Raw genomic sequence first — 22,426 nt, 5'->3', positions numbered from 1 at the left:
CCCTGATCCCTTCCTGACCCCTCTCAAACAGCTCTCTTCCCTCCCCACCTCACTATTGTAACCGCCATCTTAAGTAGTAGCAGAAAGTCTGCCAGTACTAAAATAAAAGCCTATATATATATATATATATATATATATATATATATATATATATATATATATATATATATATATATATATATATATATATATATATATATATATATATATATTTATTCTGCAATGTTGGATCCCCCCTTAGCCCCTGACACCCCTCCCCCCTCTACCTATATGCCGCCATCTTGCTGGCAGCGGTCTTCCAATACCCAGTTTTTTTATTTGTTTTATCTCAAAAAGAATTGTTCTGTAGTGTAGCTTCCCTCCTTCCCATACATTTCAATATAAATGTAGTGCACGCTCGCTCCCGCACAATTGTGTGCACTTGAGGGACTCCGGAACCGACCAGCTATGGGCTGCCTCCCTGCTATATGACTTCCACCCATCAACGATCTGCACCATCGCTGGCCGATGCAGAGAGGGCACCAGAGTGACTCTCTCTGCATTGGTGGGTAACAAAAGGGTATTGCCTTGAGGCATCACTGCAATACCTTGAAAGCGGCTGGAAGCGATCACAATCCCTTCCACCGCTTGAAACCCCAGAGGACGTGTCAGGCACGTCCTTGGTCCTTAACTGACACTTTTTGTAGTACGTGCCTAAAACGTCCTTGGTCGTTAGGGGGTTAAAGGGACATGGAACCTAATTTTTTTTTTTTCTTTTAGGATTCAGGTAGAACATACAATTTTCCAATTTGCTTCTATTATTCAATTTGCTTCATTCGCTTTGTATCCTTTGCTGAAGGAGCAGCAATGCACTACTTATAGCTATCTGAACACATCTAGTCAGCCAATCACAAGAGACAAATGTGTGCAGGCACCAATCACCAGCTAGCTTCCACTAGTGTAGGATATGTACATATTCCTTTTCCAGCAAAGAATACCAATAGAACAAAGCAAATTTGATAGAGGTTAATTCTAAAGTGTCTTAAAATTACATTCTCTATGTCAATCATGCAAGTTTAATTGCGATTTTCCTATCCCTTTAAGTTAATGAGTTTGACATTTTTCCCCTTTTATTTTTTTTTAACGATAAGTATGTTTTTAGGTTTGTTTAACAAAGTACTATATATTTAACTTGTGTGTGTGCACCTAGGTTTCAATGGTTTCCAAATAATGTACAAGTCTTAAACACTAGCATTACACAGACATTTTCTACCAGTTTGTGTTAATGTTAATAGCACATAACCAAATAGAAGATTTGGCTCCTAAGCTGAATGCATAATTAATTTAACTTCACCTGCGGCCATCACCTACAATTATTAATCTGTTCTTACTGTAAAGCTACCTCTTTTTTGTGATGATGTAAGTTGCTTGTTATTTTACTGTGACCTTGGTTTGTGAAAAATTCTGCTGTAGTGAGCAGACTCCGTTTTGTGATGTTGGACATCTCACCCATGCATGCTATTGTCAATCCATGGCCAGCTGTTAAATGAGTTTAAAGGGATACTAAACCCACATTTCTCCAACATTGGTGTGTCCGGTCCACGGCGTCATCCTTACTTGTGGGATATCTCTTCCCCAACAGGAAATGGCAGAGTCCCAGCAAAGCTGGCCATATAGTCCCTCCTAGGCTCCGCCCACCCCAGTCATTCTCTTTGCCGTTGCACAGGCAACATCTCCACGGAGATGGTTAAGAGTTTTTTGGTGTTTAAATGTAGTTTTTATTCTTCTATCAAGTGTTTGTTATTTTAAAATAGTGCTGGTATGTACTATTTACTCTGAAACAGAAAAGGATGATGATTTCTGTTTGTGAGAGTAAGATGATTTTAGCAGACAGTAACTAAAATCGATTGCTGTTTCCACATAGGACTGTTGTGATGAAGTAACTTCATTTGGGGGAAACAGTTAGCAGACTTTTCTGCTTAAGGTATGACTAGCCATATTTCTAACAAGACCATGTAATGCTGGAAGGCTGTCATTTCCCCTCATGGGGACCGGTAAGCCATTTTCTTAGTCTCAAACAGAATAAAGGGCTTAATATGGGCTATAAAACTGGTAGACACTTTTATGGGCATAATCGATTGCTTTATTTGGGCATTTTATACATGTTTATGCTGGTAATTCACACTTATAAACTTGGGGAACGTTTTTTAACGTCAGGCACTATGTTAGACACCTTTTCCAGTCAGGGGGCCTTCCTAGTTGTAGACTGAGCCTCATTTTCGCGCCATTACTGCGCAGTTGTTTTTTGAGAGCAGGGCATGCAGATGCATGTGTGAGGATCTGAAATTTGCTGGAAAAGCTTCTAGAAGGCGTCAATTGGTATCGTATTCCCCTCTGGGCTTGGTTGGGTCTCAGCAAAGGCTATAGCTGGGATTATATAGGGGTTAAATTTGTAAACGGTTCCGTTATTTTAAGGGTTAAAGCTCTGAAATTTGGTGTGCAATACTCTTAATGCTTTAAGACACTGTGGTGAAATTTTGGTAATTTTTGAACAATTCCTTCATACTTTTTCACATATTCAGTAATAAAGTGTTTTCTGTTTAAAATTTAAAGAGACAGTAACGGTTTTGTTTTAAAACGTTTTTTTGTGCTTTGTTGACAAGTTTAAGCCTGTTTAACATGTCTGTGCCTTCGGATAAGCTATGTTCTATATGTATGAAAGCCAATGTGTCTCCCCATTTAAATTTATGTGATAATTGTGCCATAGCGTCCAAACAAAGTAAGGACAGTAATGCCACAGATAATGAAATTGCCCAAGATGATTCCTCAGATGAGGGGAGTAAACATGATACTACATCATCTCCTACTGTGTCTACACCAGTTTTGCCCACACAGGAGGCCCCTAGTACATCTAGTGCGCCAATACTTATTACCATGCAACAATTAACGGCTGTAATGGATAACTCCATAGCAAATATTTTATCCAAAATGCCTACTTATCAGAGAAAGCGTGATTGCTCTGTTTTAAACACTGAAGAGCAGGAGGGCGCTGATGATAATTGTTCTGTCATACCCTCACACCAATCTGAAGGGGCCATGAGGGAGGTTTTGTCAGATGGAGACATTTCAGATTCAGGAAAAATTTCTCAACAAGCTGAACCTGATGTTGTGACATTTAAATTTAAATTAGAACATCTCCGCGCACTGCTTAAGGAGGTATTATCTACTCTGGATGATTGTGACAACTTGGTCATTCCAGAGAAATTATGCAAGATGGACAAGTTCCTAGAGGTTCCGGTGCACCCCGACGCTTTTCCTATACCCAAGCGGGTGGCGGACATAGTAAATAAGGAGTGGGAAAAGCCCGGCATACCTTTTTGTTTTCCCCCCTATATTTAAGAAATTATTTCCTATGGTCGACCCCAGAAAGGACTTATGGCAGACAGTCCCTAAGGTCGAGGGGGCAGTTTCTACTCTAAACAAACGCACTACTATTCCTATCGAAGATAGTTGTGCTTTCAAAGATCCTATGGATAAAAAATTGGAGGGTTTGCTTAAAAAGATTTTTGTACAGCAAGGTTACCTTCTACAACCCATTTCGTGCATTGTTCCTGTCACTACAGCAGCGTGGTTCTGGTTCGAGGAACTAGAAAACTCGCTTAGTAGAGAGACTCCATATGAGGAGGTTATGGACAGAGTTCACGCACTTAAGTTGGCTAACTTTTATTTTAGATGCTGCTTTGCAATTAGCTAGATTAGCGGCAAAAAATTCAGGGTTTGCTATCGTGGCGCTCAGAGCGCTTTGGCTAAAGTCTTGGTCAGCGGATGTGTCATCCAAGACAAAATTGCTTAACATCCCTTTCAAAGGTAAAACTCTATTTGGACCAGAATTGAAAGAGATTATTTCAGACATCACTGGGGGAAAGGGCCACCCCCTTCCACAAGATAGGCCTTTCAAGGCCAAAAATAAGTCTAATTTTCGTTCCTTTCGCAATTTCAGGAACGGACCGGCCTCTAATTCTGCATCCTCTAAGCAAGAGGGTAATGCCTCACAACCCAAACCAGCCTGGAAACCGAAGCAAGGCTGGAACAAGGGTAAGCAGGCCAAGAAGCCTGCCGCTGCTAACAAAACAGCATGAAGGAGTAGCCCCCGATCCGGGACCAGATCTAGTGGGGGGCAGACTCTCTCTCTCTTTGCTCAGGCTTGGGCAAGAGATGTTCAGGATCCCTGGGCGCTAGAAATAGTTTCTCAGGGTTATCTCCTGGAATTCAGGGAACTACCCCCAAGGGGAAGGTTCCACATGTCTCACTTATCCTCAAACCAAATAAAGAGACAGGCATTCTTACATTGTGTAGAAGACCTGTTAAAGATGGGAGTGATACACCCAGTTCCAATAAAGGAACAAGGAATGGGATTTTATTCCAATCTGTTCGTAGTTCCCAAAAAAGAGGGAACTTTCAAACCAATTTTGGATTTGAAGATCCTAAGCAAATTTCTCAGGGTACCATCGTTCAAGATGGAAACCATTCGAACGATTCTACCCACTATCCAGGAAAGTCAATTTATGACTACCGTGGATCTAAAGGATGCGTACCTACATATTCCTATCCACAAAGAACATCATCAGTTCCTAAGGTTCGCTTTTCTGGACAAGCATTACCAGTTTGTGGCCCTCCCATTCGGGTTAGCCACTGCTCCAAGGATTTTCACAAAGGTACTAGGGTCCCTTCTAGTGGTTCTAAGACCGAGGGGCATTGCAGTAGTACCTTACTTGGACGACATTCTAATACAAGCGTCGTCCCTGTCAAAAGCAAAGGCTCATACAGACATCGTTCTGGCCTTTCTCAGATCACACGGATGGAAGGTGAACATAGAAAAAAGTTCTCTGTCTCCGTCGACAAGAGTTCCCTTCTTGGGAACAATAATAGATTCCTTAGAAATGAGGATTTTTCTGACAGAGGTCAGAAAGTCAAAACTTCTAAGCACTTGTCAAGTTCTTCATTCTGTTCCTCGTCCTTCCATAGCTCAGTGCATGGAAGTAGTAGGGTTGATGGTTGCAGCAATGGACATAGTTCCTTTTGCACAAATTCATCTAAGACCATTACAACTGTGCATGCTCAAACAGTGGAATGGGGACTATACAGACTTGTCTCCAATGATTCAAGTAGATCAGAAGACCAGAGATTCACTCCGTTGGTGGCTGACCCTGGACCATCTGTCCCAGGGAATGAGCTTCCGCAGACCAGAGTGGGTCATTGTCACGACCGACGCCAGTCTAGTGGGCTGGGGCGCGGTCTGGGAATCCCTGAAAGCTCAGGGTCTATGGTCTCGGGAAGAGTCTCTTCTCCCGATAAACATTCTGGAACTGAGAGCGATATTCAATGCTCTGAGGGCTTGGCCTCAACTAGCAAAGGCCAGATTCATAAGGTTCCAATCAGACAACATGACGACCGTTGCTTATATCAATCATCAGGGGGGAACAAGGAGTTCCCTGGCGATGAAAGAAGTGACCAAAATAATTCAATGGGCGGAGGATCACTCCTGCCACCTGTCTGCGATCCACATCCCAGGTGTGGAAAACTGGGAGGCGGATTTTCTGAGTCGTCAGACATTCCATCCGGGGGAGTGGGAACTCCATCCGGAGATCTTTGCCCAAATAACTCAATTATGGGGCATTCCAGACATGGATCTGATGGCGTCTTGTCAGAACTTCAAGGTTCCTTGCTACGGGTCCAGATCCAGGGATCCCAAGGCGACTCTAGTAGATGCACTAGTAGCACCTTGGACCTTCAACCTAGCTTATGTATTTCCACCGTTTCCTCTCATTCCCAGGCTGGTAGCCAGGATCAATCAGGAGAGGGCCTCAGTGATCTTGATAGCTCCTGCGTGGCCACGCAGGACTTGGTATGCAGACCTGGTGAATATGTCATCGGTTCCACCATGGAAGCTACCTTTGAGACAGGACCTTCTTGTTCAGGGTCCATTCGAACATCCAAATCTGGTCTACCTCCAGCTGACGGCTTGGAGATTTAACGCTTGATTCTATCAAAGCGTGGGTTTTCAGATTCAGTGATAGATACTCTGGTTCAGGCCAGAAAACCGGTAACTAAAAAGATTTACCATAAGATATGGAAAAGATATATCTGTTGGTGTGAATCCAAAGGATTCCCATGGAATAAGATAAAAATTCCTAAGATTCTCTCCTTTCTACAAGAAGGTTTGGAGAAAGGATTATCTGCAAGTTCTCTAAAGGGACAGATCTCTGCTTTATCTGTCTTACTACACAAAAGACTGGCAGCTGTGCCAGATGTTCAAGCATTTGTTCAGGCTCTGGTTAGGATCAAGCCTGTTTACAGACCTTTGACTACTCCCTGGAGTCTAAATCTAGTTCTTTCAGTTCTTCAAGGGGTTCCGTTTGAACCTTTACATTCCATAGATATTAAGTTACTATCTTGGAAAGTTTTGTTTTTGGTTGCTATTTCTTCTGCTAGAAGAGTTTCAGAGTTATCTGCTCTGCAGTGTTCTCCGCCCTATCTGGTGTTCCATGCAGATAAGGTGGTTTTGCGTACTAAGCCTGGTTTTCTTCCTAAGGTTGTTTCTAACAAAAATATTAACCAGGAGATAGTTGTACCTTCTTTATGTCCGAATCCAGTTTCAAAGAAGGAACGTTTGTTACACAATTTGGACGTAGTCCGTGCTCTAAAATTCTATTTAGAGGCTACAAAAGATTTCAGACAAACATCTTCCTTGTTTGTTGTTTATTCTGGTAAAAGGAGAGGTCAAAAAGCGACTTCTACCTCTTTCCTTTTGGCTTAAAAGCATCATCCGATTGGCTTATGAGACTGCCGGACGGCAGCCTCCTGAAAGAATCACAGCTCACTCCACTAGGGCTGTGGCTTCCACATGGGCCTTCAAGAACGAGGCTTCTGTTGACCAGATATGTAAGGCAGCGACTTGGTCTTCACTGCACACTTTTGCCAAATTTTACAAATTTGATACTTTTGCTTCTTCGGAGGCTATTTTTGGGAGAAAGGTTTTGCAAGCTGTGGTGCCTTCCGTTTAGGTAACCTGATTTGCTCCCTCCCTTCATCCGTGTCCTAAAGCTTTGGTATTGGTTCCCACAAGTAAGGATGACGCCGTGGACCGGACACACCAATGTTGGAGAAAACAGAATTTATGCTTACCTGATAAATTACTTTCTCCAACGGTGTGTCCGGTCCACGGCCCGCCCTGTTTTTTTAATCAGGTCTGATGAATTATTTTCTCTAACTACAGTCACCACGGTACCATATGGTTTCTCCTATATATATTTCCTCCTGTCTGTCGGTCGAATGACTGGGGTGGGCGGAGCCTAGGAGGGACTATATGGCCAGCTTTGCTGGGACTCTTTGCCATTTCCTGTTGGGGAAGAGATATCCCACAAGTAAAGATGACGCCGTGGACCGGACACACCGTTGGAGAAAGTAATTTATCAGGTAAGCATAAATTTTTTATTTTTCTTTCTTTCATGATTGAGACTGAGCAGCAATTTTAAGCAACTTTCTCATTTACTCCAATTATCAATTTTTCTTTGTTCTCTTGCTATCTTTATTTAAAAAGCAGGAATGTAAAGCTTAGGAGCGGCCCATTTTAGTTTCTGCACCCTGGATAGCACTTGCTTATTTGGTGGCTACATTTAGCCGACCAATAAGCAAGCGTAATATAAACAGATTTTGCAGCCTGTATGTGAAAGTGTGGGGTTGATACGCTGTTGCAGTGACACTGTATTGATATGGACAAATCGGCTATGTCTTCCGAACAGATGCCCACTGTAAATAAATGCAACATGTGTGTTGTATTTTATAGTCTCATTCAATCTATGCAGTGATTATATGCGCTATTGGCGTAATGTTTCCATAATTCAAGCACGGATACAAAGTAAAGTTACCTTGTTGTGTCGACACCGCTTCACAGATTTGATCAGAGACGCCTTGCTGACAGGTAAGGAGACACTACCCTATCTCGCCGGAAAAAAGAGCAATAAGCAACGGAAACCGATGATACCTGGTTCAAGGAATGGACCACCGCAATCGTTATGCAAGTAAAAGAAACAAACAAAATGTCCGACGCGTTTCCTGGCCGTAGGCACTTTGTCAGGTCCCTGACGAAGTGCCTACGGGCAGGATACGCGTCGGATGTTTTGTTAGTTTTTAGCTCCCTCCTGAGCTTGAAAAGTACCCTGTAAGGTTGTAAAGGCTTATGCAAGTAAAAGCAGACTTTATTGTTAACGATTGCGGTCGTCCATTCCTTGCACCAGGTATCATCCGTTTCCGTTGCTTAATAAGCAAGCGTAACCCAGGTCTGAACCAAAAATGGTCCGGCTCCTAAGTTTTACATTCATGCTTTTAAAATAGATATTGCAAGAGAACGAAGAAAAAATGATAATAGGAGTAAATGAGAAAGTTGCTTAAAATTGTATGCTCTATCTGAATCACAAAAGAAAAAAAAATGTGTTCAGTGTCCCTTTTTAAGGAGCTCACTGGCTAATGTTCAGTTTAGGAGCCTAAGTATCTTGCTGCTTCAGTGTAGACTTTATTAAATCACTTTGTGAGGGTTAAACACATAGATTGAAAATTATTGTGTATCCAATTGGCACATTTAGGCAAGAGTCCCTGCTTTGATTATTTTCCAGAAGTGTTGTGTATAAATTTTTATTAATGCACCAGAGAACTCTGGGTAATATATGCAAATTAGATAAACAATCTTATGCTTTTTGCTTCCAGTACTGTTTAACCACAGAAATCCCCTTATAGGAACAGTAAAGTAATAAGACTAGACATAGACATTGATTTAGAAAGCATACAATTTTAAACAACTTTCCAATTTACTCCTATTATCAAATTTTCTTTGTTCTCTTGCTATCTTTATTTGAAAAGCAAGAATGTAAGTTTAGATGCCGGCCCATTTTTAGTTCACAACCTGGGTTGTTCTTGGTGATTGGGTGCTAAATGTCAACCACCATTAAACTGCTGTCCAGGGTCTGAACCAAAAATTGTCTGGCTCCTTAGCTTAGATGCCTTCTTTTTCAAATAAAGATAGCAAGAGAGCGAAGAAAATTTGATAATGGGAGTAAATTAGAAAGTTGCTTGAAATTGCATTCTCTATCTGAATCATGAAAAATAAAATGTGGGTTTTTTGGGGCGGAGCTGGCCGGAAACCAACATGGCCGCATATCTCTAGAGCTCCGTATACAGTCACACTGCAAGGCTTGGATTTCAGGGGAATCCAGACTGAAAAGCGGACCTAACAGCAGTGCACATACACATCTAACCCTCCTGACCTAAATGAGAGGGCTCAGAGCTCTATCGGGTGCCGGTAACTTAGTCTGCAGGACACAACATGGAACCCAGACCTAACTCGCACTGAGCCAAGCCGCATGGCGTGACATGACAGAACTGTAATGACGGATGAGGTCGGGGCTGCTCAGTAATCACGCAGACCTCCCAAACCCGCGATACATGCTACGGAGGGGATTAACAAATACAAAGAAAACGGAATACTTTGTTAACAATAAGGAGGTCACAGGGATAGAGCAAGAGTTATAAGCGAGCAGAAGGCTGAGGGACTCCGGACCTCAGATAAACAGGCACTTACAATTGCAGCTATACCTGGCTCACCGGCATTAACTAGGCAACTGGAGTAGGACAAAGACTGTTGAGCCACAAGGGCTCCATCTGAGGTGAGAGACGGTGTAGTCCAGTGTCGCACAGTCAGAGTCTCAAAACCAGTATGCAGAGCCACCATTACACTGCATGGGACATAGTTTGAACAGTGAGTACTGAACCATAACGGCTAATAGAACCCAATCTCCTTACCTCTATTTCACCCCATCACACTTTATAAGACTTATTTGGTCAGCTAAAAAGAGGACTTTGATTGCGTGACACACTTTACTAGTACATTGCACAACCTATAATGGCGAAGAAACTCCTCTCAAGTTGAACTTTCCTAACTGAAGTTATCACTGGTTCCAACTAAATAAATGCAAAGAACGCATAGCTTTTTTCACTTATGCTACGCTTGAAATGTGATATTGCTGGGGACAGAGGCAGCAGCACACTGTCCGGATGTGTGTTTCCTAAACATCAACTTGTATTTAAAATATAGTTGGGCTTAAATACATAATCATTCTGGTCATATAACCTTGGTCTAAAATATATGAAAAGTTGTCAGCTGTCAGTTTGCTCTCTGCTTTTTGAAACCCTCGTGTAGTGTGGCTTATCACTCCAGACACATACATTATAACCTATTGAGCACTACCAGTCAGAGGACATAATAGAGCAGAAGAAAGTGAATTACTACTAAGAGATATTATTTACAGCGATAAAACAATCCAAACGCCTCTTATAAGATTCATAAGAACTTAAACTCCTTGTTTTGTGTCTAATGAGCTGTGTTGTGTATGTTAAGACACCCCCTCTCAATATGGAGGATTATGCTAACAGCATACTAAGAAAGTTACTGGCGAAGATGGATTACCAGCATGATGATCTTATCCAGGTAATAAGAACTACCGCCAATACAGCCCAGAATGGATTTGATGAGTGCAGTAACATCCCTAAGGGTTCTTTATTTTCTCTTACGGGGTCTGATGGCCCATACGCTGAGCATCTGCTGGAGGGAGATCATGATACAAGGGATCGTTTGGGGTTAAGAGAAGATCTTTCTGTATATGTCACTGAAAGCTCTGAGACAGTTAAAAATGTCACACCTATCCAAAACCTTCAATGTATTTTTTATCCCCTATTCTCTGACGCGCTCCCGCCCCAATCGACTTCCCAGCTTAAAAGTGAGCCCTTAATCCCGAGGGTGGAGGGTCCTACAGGAGACACATCATACAACACTTGGTTCCCCCATATGTTGGTGCAACATGATAGGCCCTCTATGGGAGATCTTTCAACTCTGGCACCATCAGACAGCAGGTACGATCAGGCAATCAAGAGGCTCAACATTTCTATAATCGGCAAACTGATTTGCTCCTTCGACAGAAAATATCCTGGAGTGTGTGTCATACAGACTGGAGTTGGTTAGGCTATACGTGGTTTATACCGTTCAGGACTTTTATCGACAAATATGTCGTTTCCATGCCGCTTTCATATTATGATGGATAACACAGTATGTAGTGGGATGTCCTCAGAAGTGCCTCTGCACATGACGATGTTTTCTGATTTTCTAGAGACACTTCACGATCTTGCAGGACATCGACTACAGCCATCTAACTATTCAACTCACTCACTTACTCTGAACGCATGGGAATTTCCGGTTATGAACTGTACGGCGATTATGGGACAGCTTCTGTTATGGCTTTTTTTTACTATAGTTTTGCCCTCGCATACTGAAAGCTAGAGTTTCACTTTGATAGTCTTAGCTTATTTATTACTATCATTTAATATTATTTAGCTATGTATAACAGGTAGTAGGGTGAGGTATAAACTGGTCATTAATGTTGTTGTCTGTGATATGCCTATTAACTGGAGAGCCTTTATGCCTTTGGGCTTGGTTCCTTAACTTAATAATACAGCCTTGTTCCCTATGACACAGTTCGCATGTTTTATAATACGCAACAGCACCTTAACCTATTGCAGCTTTTTACCCTAGCTAGAATTAATGTTATTAATCACCTGAGTATGTCTACTTTGGATTTGCAGCTTTCCTTATCTAAGCAGTCACATAGCTGTGTAACTCAAGGGCTAGCTATTATTAGATCGGTACTACCTGTATATCTCTAAAACAGCTTTAACCCAAATTTTTCCATAGCTATGTCCAGATTGCAATGTGTCCCTTAAACGCTATCACAATTTCTTTTGCTATCTGTTGATATGTCCTCAGTCTTGTTTCTCTGCCTACAAACTATCCAGACCTTTGAGTATATATCATAAGTATTCATTCGTTGATACGAGGGGAGAGGTAGAAAACACAGACTACCCTTCCAGCCCCCCCAACAAATTTCTAAGCGACCCCTTTAGGTTTTCAGTCATGGATAAGGCATCCTTTGCAGATATATACTTAATAGTAATAATACACTTAATCACTATCCATAGCCTACTCCACTAAAGTGCATTACATCCTTACACTCTTGTGTTATTCAATGGGCCAGATAGTATGACACATCATTATAATTTGCCTATATGTAGGTCTCACCTGGAGGTCCAAGATGTGATGTCTTTTGTGTTAATACCATACAATGCCCCCACTGACTCCTATTTTACGCAAGCCAACTTCGAGAGATATAGGAGTCATGCGGGTCTCATAGCACCCTACTCTGCAATCTAATCATACTCTACCTCACGAACCTAATAAACCTCCTATGCTTATTACATCTAGCCTTAGTCTAATATTTCTTGTTAACCCCTTAAGGACCAGCGACGTACCCTGTATGTCACTGGCCGTTTTTTGGGACTTGATTGTTTTATAGCGCGGTCTTGCCACCAGTGTTGAGGCTGCTCTATTCCACAAAGCCTGCTGGAGGGAGGGCATTAATAGCATCTTCTTGCTAGACTTGTGCTATTATGTCCTGAAAAAACCCTTAACGACCAGTGACATACAGGGTATATTGTGGTCATTAAGGGGTTAATTGAGTATGCTCACCCTAATTATGTACCTCTCTTTGCCTGAGTTGAAAGGCCTACTTAGTTTTGTTCACCTCCTTCCCTATACACAGCTATACTCACTTAGCTAAACTACTCCTCCAACAACATGCAGATGATTCGTTCTGGAGTCCCTTTCTAAGTGCCAAATCTCATCTGCCCCAACTCTATGTTCATCTAGGTATTACAAAGTATGACACTAGATTAAACTACAAATACTTTTCTCTTGTGGTGTATCCAGTCCACGGATCATCCATTACTTGTGGGATATTCTCCTTCCCAACAGGAAGTTGCAAGAGGATCACCCACAGCAGAGCTGCTATATAGCTCCTCCCCTAACTGCCATATCCAGTCATTCTCTTGCAAGCTCTCAACATAGCTGGAGGTAGTAAGAGGAAAGTGGTAAAATATAGTTTCATCGGTTCCTAAGGTTTGCCTTTCTAGACAGGCATTACCAGTTTGTGGCTCTTCCCTTCGGGTTAGCTACAGCCCCAAGAATTTTTGCAAAGGTTCTGGGGTCTCTTCTGGCGGTCCTAAGACCACGGGGCATAGCAGTGGCCCCTTATCTAGACGACATCCTGATACAGGCGTCAAACTTCCAAATTGCCAAATCTCATACGGACATAGTGTTGGCATTTCTGAGGTCGCATGGGTGGAAAGTGAACGAGGGAAAGAGTTCTCTATCACCCCTCACAAGGGTTTCCTTCCTAGGAACTCTGATAGATTCTGTAGAAATGAAAATTTACCTGACGGAGTCCAGGTTATCAAAGCTTCTAAATTCCTGCCGTGTTCTTCACTACATTCCGCGCCCTTCGGTGGCTCAGTGCATGGAAGTTATCGGCTTAATGGTAGCAGCGATGGACATAGTGCCATTTGCGCACCTACATCTCAGACCGCTGCAATTATGCATGCTCAGTCAGTGGAATGGGGATTACACAGATTTGTCCCCTCTGCTAAATCTGGATCAAGAGACCAGAGATTCTCTTCTCTGGTGGCTATCTCTGGTCCATCTGTCCAAAGGTTTGACCTTTCGCAGGCCAGATTGGACAATTGTAACAACAGATGCCAGCCTTCTAGGTTGGGGTGCAGTCTGGAATTCCCTGAAGGCTCAGGGATCGTGGACTCAGGAGGAGAAACTCCTCCCAATAAATATTCTGGAGTTAAGAGCAATATTCAATGCTCTTCTAGCTTGGCCTCAGTTAGCAACCCTGAGGTTCATCAGATTTCAGTCGGACAACATCACGACTGTGGCTTACATCAACCATCAAGGGGGGACCAGGAGCTCCCTAGCGATGTTAGAAGTCTCCAAGATAATTCGCTGGGCAGAGACTCACTCTTGCCATCTATCAGCGATCCATATCCCAGGTGTAGAGAACTGGGAGGCGGATTTTCTAAGTCGTCAGACTTTTCATCCGGGGGAGTGGGAACTCCATCCGGAGGTGTTTGCTCAATTGGTTCATCGTTGGGGCACACCAGAATTGGATCTCATGGCGTCTCGCCAGAACGCCAAGCTTCCTTGTTACGGATCCAGGTCCAGGGACCCAGAAGCGACGCTGATAGATGCTCTAGCAGCACTGTGGTTCTTCAACCTGGCTTATGTGTTTCCACCGTTTCCTCTGCTCCCTCGACTGATTGCCAAAATCAAACAGGAGAGAGCATCGGTGATCTTGATCGCGCCTGCGTGGCCACGCAGGACCTGGTATGCAGACCTGGTGGACATGTCATCCTTTCCACCTTGGCCTCTGCCTCTGAGACAAGACCTTCTACTACAAGGTCCTTTCAATCATCCAAATCTAATTTCTCTGAGACTGACTGCCTGGAGATTGAACTCTTGATTTTATCAAGGCGTGACTTCTCCGAGTCAGTCATTGATACCTTTAATACAGGCACGAAAGCCTGTAACCAGGAAAATCTACCATAAGATATGGCGCAAATATCTTCATTGGTGTGAATCCAAGAATTACTCATGGAGTAAGGTTAGGATTCCTAGGATATTGTCCTTTCTCCAAGAGGGTTTGGATAAAGGATTATCAGCTAGTTCTTTAAAGGGACAGATTTCTGCTCTGTCTATCCTTTTGCACAAGCGTCTGGCAGAGGTTCCAGACGTCCAGGCATTTTGTCAGGCTTTGGTTAGAATTAAGCCTGTGTTTAAACCTGTTGCTCCTCCATGGAGCTTAAACTTGGTTCTTAAGGTTCTTCAAGGAGTTCCGTTTGAACCCCTTCATTCCATTGATATCAAACTTTTATCTTGGAAAGTTATGTTTTTGATGGCTATTTCCTCGGCTCGTATAGTCTGAGTTATCAGCTTTACAATGTGATTCTCCTTATCTGATTTTCCATACAGATAAAGTAGTTCTGCGTACAAAACCTGGGTTTTTACCTAAGGTAGTTTCCAACAAGAATATCAATCAAGAGATTGTTGTTCCATCATTGTGTCCTAATCCTTCTTCAAAGAAGGAACGTCTTTTACATAATTTGGACGTAGTCCGTGCTTTAAAGTTTTACTTACAAGCGAGTAAAGATTTTCGTCAAACATCTTCCCTGTTTGTTGTTTACTCTGGACAGAGGAGAGGTCAAAAGGCTTCGGCAACCTCTTTTTTTGGCTTCGGAGCGTAATACGCTTAGCCTATGAGACTGCTGGACAGCAGCCCCCTGAAAGGATTACAGCTCATTCTACTAGAGCTGTGGCTTCCACCTGGGCCTTTAAAAATGAGGCTTCTGTTGAACAGATTTGCAAAGCGGCAACTTGGTCTTCGCTTCATACCTTTTCAAAATTTTACAAATTTGATACTTTTGCTTCTTCGGAGGCTATTTTTGGGAGAGAGGTTCTACAGGCAGTGGTCCCCTCCGTTTAAGTACCTGCCTTGTCCACCCTTCATCAGTGTACTTTAGCTTTGGTATTGGTATCCCACAAGTAATGGATGATCCGTGGACTGGATACACCTAACAAGAGAAAACATAATTTATGCTTACCTGATAAATTTATTTCTCTTGTGGTGTATCCAGTCCACGGCCCGCCCTGTCCTTTTAAGGCAGGTCTAAATTTTAAACTACAGTCACCACTGCACCCTATGGTTTCTCCTTTCTCGGCTAGTTTCGGTCGAATGACTGGATATGGCAGTTAGGGGAGGAGCTATATAGCAGCTCTGCTGTGGGTGATCCTCTTGCAACTTCCTGTTGGGAAGGAGATTATCCCACAAGTAATGGATGATCCGTGGACTGGATACACCACAAGAGAAATTAATTTATCAGGTAAGCATAAATTATGTTTTTCTTCTCAACCTCAGATACCTACTAACAGAAATTGCTACCCCTCTACCCATATTATATACCCTCTCCCCCGGATACTCTACTATCTTATTGCAGATAGCTCCGCCCCCCTTCTCTCTCTACTTTCCCCTATAATACGAGCGGCTCTTGCACGCTGACTTTCCTTCTTTTCTCTACACTCTATGGCCTAGATATGGTCATCACAACAGCTAATTCCCCCACATCTTAATATCACTGGCATAGAACGATATAAAATATTTTTCCTATAGATGTTGGGATCATTTTCCATTTAATATTACAAATAACTGAAGTTACATTTCATATAGCCCATAGCTTATCTTTCGCATCATCAGGACATGGTGTGCGATGCCATTTACACATACTTATATTTCATAGCTGCCCTCCCTCGTACAAACGCATACAACCCAGACATGCTACTTTATACCCCTAGAGGGAAAATATTAACTCTCTCTACTTCAATACTCTATTATTAGCACAGACTGGAGAGATGGAATTGTACCCATTGTTTTGTTTTATAGGATGACCTACATGTTACGTTACTGTATGTAATACTCTGATATATTTATCGCTGATGGGCAAACTCTGTATATTATTTTGAGTTGAAAACCTCAATAAAAAATTGTTAAAAAAAAATAAATAAATAATTTTTTTGGTTTAAAGGTATGGTAAAGTCCAAATTAAACTTTCATGATTCAGATGTTTAAAAGAAAATAACTTTCTAATTTATTTTTATTATCAAATTTTGCTTTGTTCTCTTGGTATTCTTAGATGAAAGCAAAACCCAGGTAGGCTCATATGCTCATTTGTAAGCTGACTCTTATCTGAATGCATTTGACAGTTTTTCACAGCTAGAGGGCATAAGTTCATGTGTTTCATATAGATAGCATTGTGTTCACGCACGCGAGTTATTTAAGAGTCGGCACTAATTGCCTGAATTGCAAGTCTGTCAAAAGATCTGAGATAAGGAGGCAGTCTGCTGAAACTTAGATACAAGGTAATTACAGAGGTAAAAAGTATACTCATATAACAGTGTTGGTTATGCAAAACTGGGGAATGGTAAATAAAGGGATTATCTATCTTTTTAAACAATAACATGTGTGGTGTTTACTATCCCTTTAAATCATGAAAGGAACATTTTGAGTTTCATGTCCCTTTAAGGGGTAGGTGCTGCAAAATCAAAAATCAGCCGTTCTAAGCTCCTTAGCTCTCATCAGCAGAAGATAAGAAAAACACTTCGCAAGTATCTCTTTTTCTGATGACCGCTAAGGAGCATGAAATAGCTGCAACAAGAAACCTCTGAAAATCTTCAAATACCAGGTTTAAGGGTCGTATGTATTTTGTATCACTATTTCAGTAACAATGGCAGTATGGGGTTAATTGGTTTAACATTGATCTGAAGAGTTAAGCCTTTTTTTTTTCTTTTTCTTTTTCTTTTTTTTTTTTTGTTTCTAAAGAAACTCGGGTTCAGATTAAGGAGTCTGTGCGAGGAAAAGATGTTTTCATCATCCAAACTATGTCCAAGTAAGTTATTGACTTATGCAAATCTTAGCCATTATTTTGTTTCTGAGATAAACAAATCTCTGTTTTGCAATGTACCTAGTAACCAAATCTTAAAAATAAAACCATCTATTTTGACTATTGCAATGCATTCTTTTCCTATTTCCGCAGCTCTGTGCTGCAGAGTAGCCGCTTCCAGGGACGTTATAATTTTTCTCTGTTCCTTCTAAAAGAGGATATATATATATTCCAGACAGTGTGCACTCCCGAACAACATAAGCAACAGCCCCGGGTGCAGCCAAATGACAATCAATAGCTTCGGACAAACGTGCACTCCACAGGTCTTAGCAAACAAGTAGTCACTTTATTGTTAACGTTTTCGGTTTCAGCAAACCGTCCTCAGACAAATAGTGAGACAAGAAAGAGCACTTACCCACCACCAGACATATAACCGCTCGTGAAGCAAACAGTCAGACACTATATTCTCCCAAGTAGCTCCGCCCCTTCCATAGGCGCGAACATCCGGGGCAGTGTATGTCCGATTCTGGTTATATGTCTGGTTGTGGGTAAGTGCTCTTTCTTGTCTCACTATTTGTTTGAGGACAGTTTGCTGAAACCGAAAACGTTCACAATAAAGTGACTTCTTGTTTGCTAAGACCTGTGGAGTACGCTTTTGTCTGGATATATATATATATATATATATATATATATATATATATATATATATATATATATATATATATATATATATATATATATTTATTTCTCCCTTATGAAAAATCGTGCTGAAAAAACAGAATTTTCCTGAACAAATTCACAGAGGCAGGTGTGTGTCCTTCCACAATAGTTGCCCTTTTTTGGCAATTACTGCTGCAGACTGCAGTATTTATTCTCATTTCCTCCTAATTGAAGCTAAAAATTTAAAACAAATCTTTGATTTTTCATCAAAAGTTGTCATTTTAAATGCTGCTTTTTCAAATGCATGGTAAAAAAAAACCCTTAATATCCCATAAATTATGTTTATTAGATTCTGTATTTTTACACCTTTTTAATAACTGTGGCCTGCATTTTACACTTTTTTTTAACATTCATTATAAACCTATTGTTGATGCTTCAGATTGTGCGTCTGCAAAATACGTCCTGGAGATATGTAAGTTGCAGTAGGGAACAGATATGCAACCTACTGACTGAAATATGCAAAGCCATATTGGAGACAAATATATAGAATACGTTTATTTGAAGAAAAAACTATGAAATCACCTTGAGCTGTAATTTTATTTTAGAAGTCGTTTTTTTTTTTTTTTTTTTTTTAATGATGCTGTAGGAAGATTGGCCATTATACAATACATTAATACTCAAACTACCTAACCCCCCCATACAAATAGGAGTTTATTATAGATTGAGCAAGTATTTCTCGTCCATGTGGTCATTTACAGGTAGACACACTTAATTGATGCGAGTCCACAAAACTGTGTGCTATCTCATCCTTATGTAGCCGGGGGATCAGGGACTTTGTTTGAATAGAGTTGTATTAAAGAATTTTAATTCACTACACCATTATTTTTTGATATTACCAATAAAAAAGTACTAAGGTTAAAAAGCCACATTTCAAGACCTTCTTTTATTTATGCTCACTGTGTTCTGAATAGAATTGGTCAAATGCTATTTAACCCCTAGTCTGCTGTAGCACACAGAACAGTGATTAACACTTTTTTGCTTCTTTACCTGGTTCCAAATCACAGTCCTGTGCCCCCCCTCAACCACACTACCTCTCAGAGACGGCGCCATTTGTGGTAACTATAAAGCAGAGTTGGCTGCCTCGTTGCTAGGTAGCAGTGAGACCAATTGCAAACTTTAGTATAGTTCAAGCTACGGATCGGAGTGAAGCAACACTGGAGATGCTGATGTTGCTGGGTAGCCCCCCTTGGACACATTCTTACACACATCTCTAAAATATTATCATTGTCTAGTAAAGTACAAATGAGTTAAATGGATTGGATAGAGCATGACATTTTTAAAATAACGTTTTAACTTAATTCCATTATCAATGTTTCTTAGTTCTCTTGTTATCCATTGTATTCCTAGGTGAGCTTAGGAGCGTGCACGTCTCCTTTATCCATCTGGCAGCAGAGTTTGCAACAACATCTATAGCAATGTTAGACATTGTTGCAAACACTGCTTCCAGATACTGCTAAAGGCACATGCACACTCCTTTAGCTTCTAACAGCCAACCTAGGTTTACTCTTTAACAATAGAAATAAATTAAAAAGTTTTTTTTTAAAATGAGATGATCTATCTGAATCATGAAAGTTTCATTTTGACATAACCCTTCCTTTGTACTCACAAGTTTCTAGTGCATATGAAAAAAGCAGCATTTAAAAAACTGTGAAAATTTAATTTTTTTCCTGAAAAAAGTGAATAGCTGATACCAACGAAGCGCTAGTTAGTACTTATATTAACATAAAAATGGTGCATTTTTACCAAATTTGTCAATTTCATTAGTGTACATATACTGTAAATGTAATGTACAGTATTTTTTCCCTCCCTTTTTTAAAGTGTTCCCAGTGATCCATTTTACCTGCTGGAGTGTATGAAATAGTTTAAAAACTGCTCTTTTACCATTCTTTTGTCATATGAAATAGCTGATTTTGCCGGCTGTATCCCCACCTATACATTTTAGTACTTAATTACTTTTTATAAACATGCAATGTAAATAAGACAAAACTGTGCTCCCAGCAAGGAGTGGGACAGAGGTACTAAAATGTTAATTTTCCATTCTTCTCTTGAAGTATGTGTTTTTGACTATACAGCAAAGGGTAAGATAAGGAGGACGTGTGTGTGTGTAATATATGTATGTAGAGAAAGAGAATTCCATATACATACATTTAAAGGAGCAATTTCCTGCATCTGGTGTAACATAATCATTGGAAATTCATTAAGAGTAAATCAGTTTTACAGTACGCTGTTCGTAAATTCAATAATTTGTTTTATATTTATATATATATATCTATATATATCTATATCTCTATATATCTAAATTGTAATTTAATGTGATTATAATCTAATTATATTTTGAGACGTTATCTTTCACTTAATTATGTAATGTGTCCTGGGACCAATCTTAGATTTAGTAAAAAAAAAACAAGCCTTCATTAGAAAATAAAATAGTCTTCCCCTGTCTAAGATGAAACAAAATACTTTTGCCTACAATCTCCCTTTTAATAGTTAGGAGAGAAAAAATCATCTATTAGAAATAGCCTACTGCAATGTCTTACTAGTTGGATTTTCCAGATTATATTTGTAAATCAAGCAGCTAAGATCCATTAGCCTCACAAGTTCAGTAATACGTCCTAAATTACCTTTAAGGTGCCACAAATCGAATTGAGTTAAGTGTATGTTTCACAATTTTTTGTTTTTGTTTTTGTAAAAAGATGCATAATAATTTATCATATTCCATTAAACGGTTTGCATATTAGGATTTCACTTCATTTTGTTATGGTATCTCTCAGAACAATGTAGTCAGCTATCATTCCAGATAAAAAAAAAGCCAAGTTCTATGTAGCTTCCATACCAGTGAGAAATAGTTTTCTTAAACTGAGAAACAGAATTTATGAACACGTTTTTTGTTTTTTTGTTTTTTTCTTCTATTGAGTAGAATGGAAGCATAAACACATGAACAAATAATCAAAACATTAAAATCTCTATTACATCTCCATTTGTATATTATCTTTAAAGGGCCTTTGTTTCTGGGATCCTTTTTGTTCAGAAATAGCAGACATGCCACTAATGGCAGCTGCGCACCACATTTCTGAAATTTCCGAAAGTGAAGGGGTTAAATCCGTTATCTTATAAGGTTAATATTTGCTCCAGTGTAGGGATTACCCTCCCATCTGACACCCCCACCCCCTAATCCCTCTCAAACAGCTCCCCCCCACACTGGTCACCAGCATCTTAGGTACTGGCAGACATTGTCACTCTGTTATGATCAGCGATTTGGCTTCATATGGTAAGGGAGCACAATCACCATATGAAGGCAAAAGTCTTCTGCCCCCAGCTGCAGCTAAAATAAGTTACTTAAATTAAAATCTCAGTGTTTAATGTCCTTTTAAATAAAACACAAGATGACACTGATTAGATGAACACCTTAGATTTAGCTCTATAGAATTAGTTTAAGATTTAGGTTGGGGCTAATAAAAAGCATACTTTTGAGAGTATTAGTTCTTGGTTCCCTTTCCCACACATTTTTGTATAAGCAGTCTATATCTTTTATAATCAAGTCAAGTGGGTGAGAATTTGCATTGTTAAGATGTTTCTTGCTTTTATTTGGTCTTCTAATCCCTTCAATATGTTCATGCTCATATAAGTTAGGGATGCACCTGATCTTCAAGATTTGGCCTAATTAAGAACAATTTTCTGATATTTTATAATTCTATGCTAACAGACCCCATTACCAAAGTGAATCAGTTCCTGGATTCACAACCTTTTGGGAGGGACTTAATACAAGCCTGATTGACATTCTAGCGGGGTTTCGTGTTCCCAGACCCTAGTAGAAGCTAATTAAGACAATTTGTAATATAACCAGTACAAAAAACAATAAGGACCAAGCTGGAAAGTGAACCAAAACCATGATTTGGTGCATCTCTAGTCTTAAGTAGCACATATTGGGAAAACAAAACCGCGCTCCAGTTGGGTTTCTCCCATATTTCCAGGGATGTGAACACCACAATCATGGAGCTCCTAATCATGGTGTATGCCTGCCGGACATCTTGTGCTAAGACCATCAGTGGCGTGATCCCTTACTTCCCCTACAGCAAGCAATGCAAGATGAGGAAAAGAGGTTCCATTGTGACCAAGTTGTTAGCCTCAATGATGTGCAAAGCTGGTAAGGAAGACTTCTTATAGAGAGAAAAATCCCACCCCTGGACCTAATGGGAATCAGTGTTCATGTCCAGGCTGCACATGTGGATTGTTTTTGTGTGTTTTTTTCCTCTAGTTTGGGAGGGTATAATCACACGAGTAACATTACATCTTA

The 22,426-nt window shown here is 40.5% G+C and overlaps 1 protein-coding gene across 3 annotated transcripts in view; it reads left to right on the top strand.

The window, feature by feature from the left end:
* Positions 1-22,426, top strand: part of PRPSAP2 (phosphoribosyl pyrophosphate synthetase associated protein 2) — a 131,841-nt gene that overhangs the window by 60,054 nt on the left and 49,361 nt on the right. For 2 of the 3 annotated variants that reach the window (XM_053694582.1, XM_053694583.1), the window contains 2 exons: positions 17,352-17,418; positions 22,104-22,276. In XM_053694582.1, coding sequence (XP_053550557.1) covers positions 17,352-17,418; positions 22,104-22,276 — 240 coding nt within the window. The remainder of the gene's footprint in view (positions 1-17,351; positions 17,419-22,103; positions 22,277-22,426) is intronic. The other variant, XM_053694585.1, reaches the window with a different exon arrangement.

This window comes from Bombina bombina, chromosome 11, assembly GCF_027579735.1.
Source record: "Bombina bombina isolate aBomBom1 chromosome 11, aBomBom1.pri, whole genome shotgun sequence".
Taxonomy (NCBI): Eukaryota; Metazoa; Chordata; class Amphibia; order Anura; family Bombinatoridae; genus Bombina; species Bombina bombina.
This window is presented reverse-complemented; position numbering and strand designations above follow the sequence as displayed.